The 12,028-nt window shown below is 35.7% G+C and overlaps 1 protein-coding gene across 1 annotated transcript in view; it reads left to right on the top strand.

Annotated features, from left to right (window-relative positions):
- SESTD1 (SEC14 and spectrin domain containing 1) overlaps positions 1-12,028 on the top strand; it is a 59,587-nt gene that overhangs the window by 21,413 nt on the left and 26,146 nt on the right. Inside the window, exons 6-7 of the mRNA XM_074144860.1 lie at positions 2,508-2,598; positions 4,648-4,761. Of these exons, the coding sequence (XP_074000961.1) occupies positions 2,508-2,598; positions 4,648-4,761 (205 nt within the window). The remainder of the gene's footprint in view (positions 1-2,507; positions 2,599-4,647; positions 4,762-12,028) is intronic.

The following is a 12,028-nucleotide window of genomic DNA, read 5'->3' as shown; positions in this document are numbered from 1 at the left end:
AACAGATGCAGGCATTGTTGTTCTAGCAGGCATTAATTGGTCTGCAGTCTCCTCCTGATGTATGTATTTACATATATTAGTGTAAAAATAACTATCTGAAAATTCAGAGTACTCTTTATACTCCATACAAACTGGGAAATTTTTTTGAAAGCAAAGTTCAGTGTTCCCACATCTAAGTTCTGTTTGTCAGTTGTGGAAAAAATGACCTCTCTTTTATGGTGGCAGTATGGAAAAATCATTGTAATTTTTGTTTGCATGGATTTTTAGTGGGAAATACAAACTCTTTGGGCTAAGCACTTGCTTTTTTTCTTCTGGAAAGACTTGCTGAACAGTGTGTGGAAAAAAGGAGGGGTGCAGGGAGGGATGTTTTCCCAAACCCATATAGCTCTCCAAGAAACATTAGTGTTACTTTTTTCCCCAAGTTCTATGTGTGAGGTAACCTAATATGTTTAACTTTTAATTCAGTTGTGCGTGTCATATGTTGTAACTATAACTGCTTTGAAATATGCATTCTAGTGTTGATGGATAGCTGTGGCCAAAATTTAAGAGGCATAACTTTTTATGGTATCTTGGGTAAAATTTCTTTGGGGGAGTGTGTGTGTCTATCAAGCTTTCCTAAAACTTCAGAAAACTTATTCCTAGTGTTTAAGTCTACTGTTAAAACTTTCTTTGATGCTATTTAAAATTCTTGGATTCTGAACAGGCCTCTTCAGAATCCAAGGGAAAAAAAAGGCAATGTTATGCTCTTCTGTGTGCATACTAAAGTTTGCTTCCTTTGTTGCATTCTCTTTATGGTGGGTCAAATCACCAAGCGTGGGGTTTTTTATTTCTATTTTAACTTTCATATGAACATTTATGTTTGTGTTGACTGAACTTTTCAGAAGTGGTTAGGTCACTTTTGAATTTGCTTGTTTCTTTGTGTTTTGGTTTTTTTAATAGGTGTAGTAGTAGAGAAGAGCAGACGCTCATACTGCTAGTTTCCAGTGAACCCAAGGAAGCCATGTCTCAAGATGCTGTAGTAACACTATTCATCTTGTTCTTAAAAGTAGTGGTAGTGTGACTTTTGAGTTAATTCTGATTAAGCATCGCATGCATAACGCCTGAATGTTCAGAGTGCTTCCAGAACAATCATGTATGTGATCCCAGAAGTTCACTAAAACCAAAATGGTGTATGGATTGGCAGCCAACTTTGCAGCTATTTTTCCTAAATAAACTAGTAAGGTGCCCTTTCACCCTTTTTTTTTTTTTCTTTTTTTTGTAAATTCCAAGATAAGTTTGTCTTTCATATGTACGTGACAAAGCTCGGCTTAAACATGAAATAAATAATAGTTAAATTTCTTGGAATGAAACATAATGCTTACTGTTACGTGCAAGTTGCCTTTTGTGGTTTGTTTTTTTTTTTTTTTTTTGTAAACTAAGGAGATCACAGGCATGGCTTTGTTTTGCAATTGCAGATTTGGGTGCTAAAGGTTACATAATACTTTTCTACCTTATGTAAATGCCATGTTTTTTTAGTTACTTATAACTTTAGCGGTTACAAAAATTTCAACCTGAGACGTATCTAATGTGGTAACTAATGCTGAAATTGTAGGCTCGCTTCCGTGTCCTCTTCTGGCTGCTGCTGTGCTGGCTGTGAGAAGCTAATGCTTCCCAGCTGTTGATGGTATCCAGAGGTTGCTGCCTCCATTAAGTACTGCCCAGCTATTGTTGTGAGCGCCTTGTTGCCAGCTTCAGTTAGAAATGAGTTGCAGAGGTCTTTGTGGGAATGAACAGAGAGTGAAGAAAGCTTTCACTATTTCCTCCCGTTTGGTACTTGAGCAGAAGTACCTTTGAATTTTTGGCTTTGCAGCTAGCTCTTTTCAGCAGTGTTGTGGTGTGTGTGTTTTTTTTGTTTTTTTTTTTTTTTTTGTAGTGACACAGGCTCAAACCTTATTAGAAGAGATGATGTCAGTCTAAAATACTCTTTCTTGTAGATCCCTATGCAAAGCCTCTGTCCTTGTAGAGGCTTTTTGTGCACTGCAATTTCTAGGCCTTTTGTTCAGGAAAGAAATTTAAGCATGTTTAGGTGACTTCCTACTTGGATATGCATCAAGTGATAGGTAGCTCTATCCTCAAATCTGTGCCAATTCACAAGTAATCTCATAAAAACTGACATCCCTTTCTCTTCCTTTACAAAACTGTAGATCAGCCTCTTCTTTCTGAAGATTTTGTGAAGTTTACAATTTATGAAACATTTTCATACTTGCTAAACTTTAAATAAATGCTTGAATTAAGAAATACATTTCAGTACTACTGAAAAACTGTTATTTGGGATATCTATTAATATGCTTCAGTATTAAAATTGAAAGTTACTTCTAAATGAGTAAACTTATGGTTTATAAGCAGTATTTTTATAAGTAAAAAAGCTATGTAGTTGTATTTTTCAGTAGAGTTGAAACCCAAAGTCATTGTGATATGACACCTGTTCATGCATTTTATTTTCTCTAAATGTTTTTCTTAACTTTTAGTGAGAAGTGTAAAGCTAGAGGATTTACTGTGATAGTGGATGGCAGAAAATCTCAATGGAACGTGGTAAAGACAGTTGTGTTAATGCTACAGGTAAATAAATTTTTATATATTCATAGTTGATTGATTAGTTTTATAGATGTGAATCTAACACCTGTCTTATTGTGGAGGCAGTAATCTCTTTATTGAGAAATACAGAATTTGTGGCCTTTTAAAATTACAAAGTGAACTCAAGTGAGGGACAAATTTATTATCTGCTACACACAATTGTATACCTTTTCTAAAACAGAGTTTTAGTTAAAATAAATACAGAAATACGTTCTTGGTATCGTCAACTGTGAGTAGTAGGAATGTCTGCAGGGGAACAGTTCACACTGATAGTGCAGCTGATGCACAGTGAATGCACACTGAATGCACAGTGCATTCTCATGCAATGTGCTGTAGTATTTGGTTTCCATTGCAATTGTCTGTAGCTGATTTTGTTGTGTATAACAGACATAATCACAAATTATATTCTGGATGCTATACAAAGAAGGAGAAGAAAAAAAATAATTGCCAACTCCCAACTAAAGAAATTTAATAACAATTTATTATTTTAGCTTTCCAGAACGGTGGGGTTACAAGAAAGTCTTTTTTCTGCTAAACAGTGTAGGTTATTTTCTGGTCTTCACTGGTCAAAGAAAATAAATGATGGAGCACTCTGAATATATTAGTGAATTTGGACTACTGCCTTTCTTACTGCACAGATGACTTCTCTTTTTCAGAGCCACTTTCCTCTCAGGATTACATGAAGCCTCAGAAAGTGTGTCAAATACAAATAATTTCATTTTTTTGTCCTGCTGTTTTGTTCTTGTTCTTGGGTTATTAAGTCTGTTTCAAGGTGTCTTTCACCTATTCTTGACTAAGATGACATTCCTATTAATAGACTTACAGTAATTAGACCCACTATATTCTGATTATGATCTTGACTGAGGTTCCACTTCAGCTAGCATGCAGTTGTGACATTTAATGGGAACTTCAGCTAGTGGGAAAGGTCGCTGTTTGCCCATGCTCAGGTTTCACTGGCTTCCTGTCAGCACACTTCCTGCCAGCGTGCAGTCTGCAGAAACATGAGTTGCACATCTGTATCTTTAATTTGATAAGGAAACAATAAAGATTCTCCTAGGTAAACTAATCACTTGAGCAGGCCACTTCAGTTATCTCTCTGTTTGGGGACACGTAATTCTCAGAGGTGCTGTTTGGTCATCAATCAGACACTTCTGTGTTAAAAATACTGTCTGCGTTTAAATATTTTTTGCATATTCATTACAGTGGTGCAAGAATGAAACATCTTTTTTTTCAGTGCTGTGATTGCTAAGTTGGATGTATTTAACTTTCTCAGAATTACGTTTTTATAACTAAAACAAGGTATTTGAAGAGAATTCCAGGGGAATGTGTCACCTTTATGTCAGTACTGTGATTATCTAACTGTTGCTTATTGCTATAACTGGTGACTTGGGAGTAATCAAGAGTCTTTGTTCCTTGTTCTACTACATTCAGTGTGACAACATAAAATCAACTTGGTAGCTGAAATTACTGTTTTAGGCTGAGGAATGTTTTCCTAGTAATACTTGTATGAATTAATATGCTGAAATGTTAATGTTAAGCCCTTTCATTCTATTCTAAGCAATATGTTCTAGAGAAGTATAGGATATAATCTTATCACGTGATTTAATAACAAAATATGCAACTGTTTCTAAATTTGTGATTACTGTTTCGTTCTACATAGCAAATGACATTGGTAGAAAGCTTTGTTCTCAACATATTTTTGTAATGAAATGCCATAAATAAAATTAAGTCTAGCCAATAATTCATGGTTTTCTATACTGATATAGCATGAACTAATAGTTATGCCTCAGGACTAGGAGTGAAGAAATTAGATTTTCTTTTCAGTTCTGACATGATTTTGCTATGAAATTTAGTGCAATCTACTACAAAGCAGGATGGAGCCAACATGTGACATAGATGCAGGAGACTTAGTTTAATTTCTGTCTGTAAATTTCAAGTTCTGGAATAGATGATGACATGTAAATGGAATTCAGTTCTGTGTGAAATGAAGGCTTAATCTTGAACGTTTTACTTATTTCTTCATTTGTTTTACAGAACGTTGTTCCAGCTGAGGTGTCACTTGTTTGTGTAGTTAAGCCAGATGAATTTTGGGATAAGAAGGTTACACATTTCTGTTTTTGGAAAGAGAAAGATAGACTTGGCTTTGAGGTATGTAGAACTTTGGTCTACTTCAGTCAAAAATACCCTTTCTGGAATATTAGAATAATTGGATGAAAATTAATGTCTCTTTAAAATAGTTATAGTCTAGCTGCTTTGTGGATATCTTTAACAAAACATTATAACTTTTTCCCTCTTTTATGAAAATATTAAACGAAGGGGGTCTCAAACTCGAAATGTGTGGCATTTTATCTTTGCCACCAAGAGGATGAAGCTGTTTGATACATATAGTGGATGTTTGGAGTAAGAAATTCTTGTACAAGGTTTAGTGTGAATTTTTTTTATTAGTCTTCTGTAATAGACTGTAGAGATGCGTGTTGTATGATGTCACTAAATCAGTAATAACCATTTTGAAGAACATCTTGTTGTTGGAACAACAACAAAGACAGATTTGAGAAGTAGCCCAAGTTCAACAGAACAGTCCAAAGAATCTCTGAACAGCCTCTTGTATGTTTGAAAGTCTGCAGCCAGCAAGATATTCACTAATAAAGGTAGTGAAGTCCCTGAAATTTTGCCACTGGAAGTGGTTCCAACTATGATAATCTTGTGACTTGCATTACAGTTAAACTCTCTTGGATTTCACAGATGTCTGTCTGTCCCTTCACCTGAATCCTTTGAGGGGACTTATAGGGAGGTGTGGTCAACGTATATTTCTATCTTGAAGTTCAGCACGTAGCAGCTCAGTCATAGCTTCTTTAATCAAAAACATGAGCATGGTGGTGTCTACCTTTTATAAACTAGCCTATTGTTTGGAGCACATCCAAGATGAGAACTGAAAAAGAGACTGAACCAACCATCTGTACTCAAAAGGATGATATAAGACCTCGTGTTTAGAAAGTGACTTATGTTTACAATATTCAGTTTCACACAGATGCTTTCAGGACATAAGGTAAACACCAAAGTCCAGAGAGTGGCAGTAAGAAAGGTGAGCCCCCTTCTTTAACAATCCCTACTGTCTGATTTAGGCTCTCTTATCCATCTGCACACTTGTAAATATGGTCCTTGGACAAGTTCAGTAAGATTTTGAAGTTGTATTATAAAAGAATTTTATAAAGTGGTTGTTACTGTATACATCATGGTATTGCCAGTTTAGAAATTAATCCTCTAGAAGATTCTTCTTGCATTTTTCTTTAATATGACTCAGCTAGAATCTATTTCTAGACAAATAAGCAGAAAACCTACAGAAAATATGTTCACAAAGCAGGGGTAATTTTACATGACTACGATAATAAAAGTATTTTATTGTGTGACTTCAAGGATTTGCTAACAGTCATTAAATGATAATTCTGTAATGAAATTTAGTAAGCTTAATAACTAAACCTTTTGATTTCTGTTTCTAAACTACTTTTTTCATTACTGAATCATAAACATTTCTCCCTGACCTTAAATTTTGATCTAAGGTTCTCTTAATTAATCGTTCTGAAGTTTTAGGAAGAGGGAAATAAAGTATTAGAGATGCATTTCATGCAGACATCTATCAGGTGTCAATTATAAGGAAATGATGTATCATTTTACAAGAAAAATAATAATAGCACAGCAGCTGCTTCCTAGGCAGGAGGAAAACTTCAGATTTGTTCCGTAATGCCTCCTTGTATCTTGGTTTGATGCATGGGTAGATCAGAAGTTTGTACGAGTAGAGGATATAATAACAGGTACTTGCTGAAATCTCATTTTGGTTGATAGCTGTTTGCTCTTGAGTTTCCCTTCCACCTAACTTAGAAGCAGTGAAAGAGGGTGATACTGCTTGCTTGCATGAGGGGCTGCCCCATCAGCTTTGGGGCAGTTGTCATCTGACTGAGGTTGGATAATGAGCAGCTGTTGGTATAGAGTTGCTATAGATGTTTCTAAAGAAACTGTTTGATACTACCCTAGCTCATGGCTTTTCCTTATATCTTGCATGGTTTTGGGTTTGTTTTGTTTTCTGTGCAATAACTCATATTTTTAAATGGTGGTGTTCATTAAAAGACAGGGAAAGCTGAGAGAACAGTAGGAAAAATTTTGTGCTTTCCCAGGTAATGAATATTGCTATTGGGAAGCCTTTGCTCTTCACCATTCATTAACTTTTGGTTATCTGTTACTTGATTGTGATTAGGAAAACTGGCTCAGTAAAAATGACCCAGTTTCTCTGTGCTCCAAATAATATTTGGATTAGAGACAGTAGGAGGTCTTTGCTGTTTTCCTGATGGGAGTGCAGAGCACTGATAAGGCTATGGAAGCCTCTTAACTCATACATAAATCTACAGCTGCACAATTGTATACTACTGGCAGTAAAAAAAACAAAGCAACACCCAGCTTGTGTTTTGGATCATGGGTTAGATTTGGATAACTATTTTGAAAATTCAAGATTGCTTTTGCACCAATGAAATAGATATGATATAAAAATTTAAATGTAGGTATGAAATGTTTATTCACTTGAGTGTAATGTAATTTTATTTGAAGTAAATGCTATGTAACGGTGATTTCTAATGGGGCATCACATCTACCTCCTATTTGCTGCTACCTGATCTGTTTTTAATACCTTGCTTAATATTGCTGCATGAAGCCTTTAATCACAATACCTGCCTTTCTGTTCAAAGGCAGAGATCCTCTGCTTCAGAGTGAGATATGGTGATTATGAGTTGCAAAGCACTGAAAGTAAATGCGGGAACTGAGATCAAAAGGCTGCTGGGTGGATAAATATAAAGAGGTGGGCTGATTCAGCTGAGTAAAAGTGTATATTCTTATTCCTGGTTATTATTAGTGTTGGTCTTGGATCTGCCTCAGGTCAGTTCCAATTCATCCTCCAGCTGAGCATTCCTCTGTCCCTTTATATGTCCCTAAAATACTTATTAGCAACCAGTTCATGTGATCACCGAAGCATTTTTTTTTTTTTTTTTTTTTTTTTTTCTGGTCCTGTGCCTATGCTTCATAATAGGAGAGTTGCCTTAATACTTCACAGAATCACAGAATCTTAGTGGTTGGAAGGGACCTTTGAGATCATCGAGTCCAACCACATTAAAAAAAAAAACCAAAACCACACAAACAAACAAAAAAACACAACACACAAAACCAACCAAACAACACCCCCCCCAAAAAAAAAAAAAAAAAAGCACCCACCAACTAAACCCCACACCCACAACCTCACACACAACACCCCACCACAAACCAACAATCCCAGGCACTAGAGCATGCCCTGAAGAGCCACGTCTACACGTTTCTTAAATACCTCCAGGGATGGTGACTCCACCACCTCCCTGGGCAGGCTGTTCCGGTGCTTGACCACTCTTTCAGTAAAGTAATTCTTCCTAATATCTAATCTAAACCTCCCTTGTCGCAGCTTCATACCATTTCCTCTGGTCCTGTCGTTATTCCCTTGGGAGAAGAGGCCAACCCCCGCCTCTCTACAGTTTCCTTTCAGGTAGTTGTAGAGGGCAATGAGGTCTCCCCTCAGCCTCCTCTTCTCCAAACTAAACATGCCCAGTTCCCTCAGCCTCTCCTCATACTTGTTCCAGGAGTGTCTTTCAGCTGAAATGTCGTGTATGTTACAGTGTAATACTTAATACTGCTAATATTTTTAAATTAATGAAGAATAGGTTTTGACCATAAAAATTTCCAACTGTGTTTTGAGGTTCTGGGAGGTGGTGGTTTTTTACTTTTTTATTAATATGTTCTACACAGTGATGTGAAACTAATCACTCTTAGTAGCTGTAGTGTGTTTTATTTGATTGTGAGCTTTTCATATGGAGATAACTAGGGTAATTGGAGGAAAATATGTACCATAAAAGTAGAAGAAATGTATGAGTTTGTACACAGTGCAAAATTGCTTACAGACTGGTGGGATTTTTTTTTTGCATATGCCATTCATTTAAGGAACTGGGAGGAAAAATAATCTCTGGTTTAGGTAAAAAATGCTTCATGCTTGCACTGTAGCAGCTAACAACTGTAAGTCTCCAGTAATAGCGTCAGACGTTTCTTATGATGATATATCGGCAGAATCTGGTCTGGAAAATCTCAAGATTCTAATGTCAAGTCATCAATATACAGAGGAGTACAGAAACCTAAACCCCACTTTTTTTCTGTGAAAATTTCCTGCATATCAACCTGTTTATGATCTGTATACTTGCATATAAGAATTGCCCTGAAAGAAATATTATCTAGCTGACTTGCTTTTTCCACATTGTGCAGCTGAAAAATATCTAGTAAGATCGTGCCATTTGTCATTTGTTTATAAGTGTAGCAACTGTTTAAGAAAATAACTGGAAAGGGTAAATCCGATGTGATTAGGCCACAATTTTTCATATCATTCAAGTAAAGTAACTCTTCTCTGTCTACCTAAGTCAGTGGTACGTACCTAAGTAGATAATTATCATCTTTAGACTAACGGTCTTTATTCTGAAAGTGATTAAAATGCCTGTTACGTGGTTATAGCAATCCTTAATGTTCCAAAATGTAAAATTCCTAGCCCAAACACTTTTATATGTGCTTTTCTCTTTTTTCATGCCATTGAAAACACACTGTGGTCCAGAATTTCTACTGTGTTACTACAAAGGGGTTTTATACTGTTCTTGTATTTTGAAATTACCTGTTGTTACTACACGTCTCTATATCTTAGCTCTCAGTATTCTATTTGGAAATTAATTGTGGCGCAAGCATCCTCAATTTACCTTTTAAGAATAATGCTAATAAGCAGCGTATTGCTCCACAGAAAGAAGAATGAATAATGCTTTGTAGGAAATCTTTAATTTTTGTATCAGGTCTTCTCAGCGTTTTAATACTGAGGCACTAAAACACATAGCTTTGATGGACTTGCCCAAAAATACATATAGGAGTTCCATTTTTTGTATCAAAATGATGCTTATTTAAATGCATCTCTCCTTTCATCTGTATATATCTTTGTTGCTGTTTATATCTTTTTTCTGGAGGCAACAGGTCCGTCCTTTTAAAAAACCTGGGCCAAATCAGGGAATTGTCCCTGTGGAGATGGAGTACGTAAGCCTGCGTTTATGTCACGTTCTAAATTCAGTTCTAAAGAAGGGTGTGTTGGAAAATACAAGATTGTGTGTGCCTAATAGCCTCTTCTCCAGGATGGAAAAAAGATAGTGTGCTAATTATTATCATGAGCCCTGGAGGGGAAGGTGAGTGAGTGGGCAAAACTGTGACTGCTGGGAAGTGAGGGAGTGGAGTTGACAGTTTGTCTAGTGTATATCTAGATTCTGATAGCTGCTCTTGGGTTTCTAGTATGCCAGATTTCTGTGTGGTACTAGCCAGATAAATATTTTGTGTTTCTCAGTATAATGTTAAATCAGATCATCATTGTATAGATTACTGTCCCATATTAACAAATAACTCTATATCCTACTTGGTGTTTAATCAAATAGTGTTTCAAAAAATGGATTGAAATAATTATCATCAAATTGTCCATACCAAAGTGACAATTCTGTGCATAAGCATTCTTGTCATTAGTTACATTTCTGTCACTTTTGCATAACATCAAACAGGTAGTACTGTGTGTAATATATATATTCTATTATTCTTAGAGTCTTTTTCTAAAGATGCATCTCATTTTATGACTAACATCACTTGGTACCCACATGATCATGAAGGTTACTTAAAATAAGTGAGAAACTGTGGCACGTGTTGATAATGCACTTTCAGCCCATATAAACTTCCCATATTTGCTGCCAGGTGCCATATTTGGGCATACCTGGTAAGAATTCTTACAAAGAATTGTGAACTTGGTCAGACTTTCTGGTTCTTGGATATTAGGTTGCTTGGAGTGTAAAAAAAATAAAGAAAAAAAACCCCACAAAAAACCCAAAACAACAAGAAAACCAACAAAACCCCCTAAAATAAAAATAAAATAAATAAATAAAAAAAAAAAACAAACCAAAAAAGACTAACAAATTATAAGCAACATTGATACGTGTATGCAATTCATTCTTTTATCTTCTTAAATGATTATGTCAGGGTTGGCTTTTTTCTGTGAAATTCAGTGTATTTTTAGGTTTACAGTGTTGTGTAGATGTCAGTTAATAATCAATACTTTTTCTGAGAGATGATGCCAATTATTCCTTTAAATCTGTTTTTAGGACCTTTTTATTCCTGAGATTAAAAATAAGATTTAGTCCCCTTACTGTGCTTCTGTACCTGATTCCCAGTATAAAGTTTTTGCTCTGATAATAGATGTAGAATATTACCATCCAATTTGTTTGGATAATTTTGTTCATTTATCTCAGAACTGGGATGTATTACTCATGGATACCAAGCTTATGAGTATTAATGCAGATATTTACTTCTCTTAGGAGATCATATATTTAGATTTCACTTGTTTAAATTTTGTATTCTCAGGGGATGTGTGTTGTGTTCTTTTGGAAAGTAACTGCTCCTTTTTAGATTCAGCAGTATGGCTGCTGTGATACTACACACTTCAAAAAAAAAAAAAAAAGTCTTGTTACTGAAATTTTACACCATCCTGTCTGCCAATAGCTCCTGGTTTGACTCTTGACATTTGTCTTAAAGAGCTCTTTCATTTCTTCCCTGAAGAAAGTAAGTTCAGATGGATGTTTTTAACATTTTTGGGGCACATTTACATGTCCTGTTGAATATCCAGAGTTCCCCTCTGATCTTGACATCTGCCTCTCTCTCGTTGCAGAAGATCAATCAAAATAATTGCAAAAAGCAGCAAATGATGTAGAGAGGGAGGTCAGCTTTGTACAAACAGTGTTTGGAGCTCTGTTATTATGAAAGATAAGCGTTAGTGGCACTGTTGTATGGATCCAAATCGTGTTACTAGAAAAAAACCCACAAAAATGTAGTCTCACTCCCAAGAAATAAGGAAATTTTGCAGTTGAAGCACAAGACCTTGCAGTACATGGGGTTTTGGATTTTTTTGGCAGTTCTTTAAAAGGCTGTTTTGATTTTATTCAAAAATACAGCACTTCTGCCAAAGCACTGTTCTGAGTTATTTCTGCTAAGGCTTTCACAATGTTTTAGCAGGCCAATATTGTAGAAAGCAAGTTTGCTGATTAGAGTAGAGCAATGATGAGAGCTGCTACAGTTCTTCTAGGTTTTAAAAAGAACTGAGTGCAGATAAAGATGATAGGGACTCTGGTCAGTAGCAAATAGGACATATTTGAAACCTGCTACCACTGTCCCCTTATTAGCCGTCACTGTTTGCAGAAATGGCTGGATCAAGTCAGAAGGGAAGCAAAGATCTAAGGATTCAATAATTTATAGGTTTTTTCTGTCTTAACCATCTGTTCAGGTCTATTCGTTTCTC

This window comes from Numenius arquata, chromosome 3, assembly GCF_964106895.1.
Source record: "Numenius arquata chromosome 3, bNumArq3.hap1.1, whole genome shotgun sequence".
NCBI classification, from domain to species: Eukaryota; Metazoa; Chordata; class Aves; order Charadriiformes; family Scolopacidae; genus Numenius; species Numenius arquata.
This window is presented reverse-complemented; position numbering and strand designations above follow the sequence as displayed.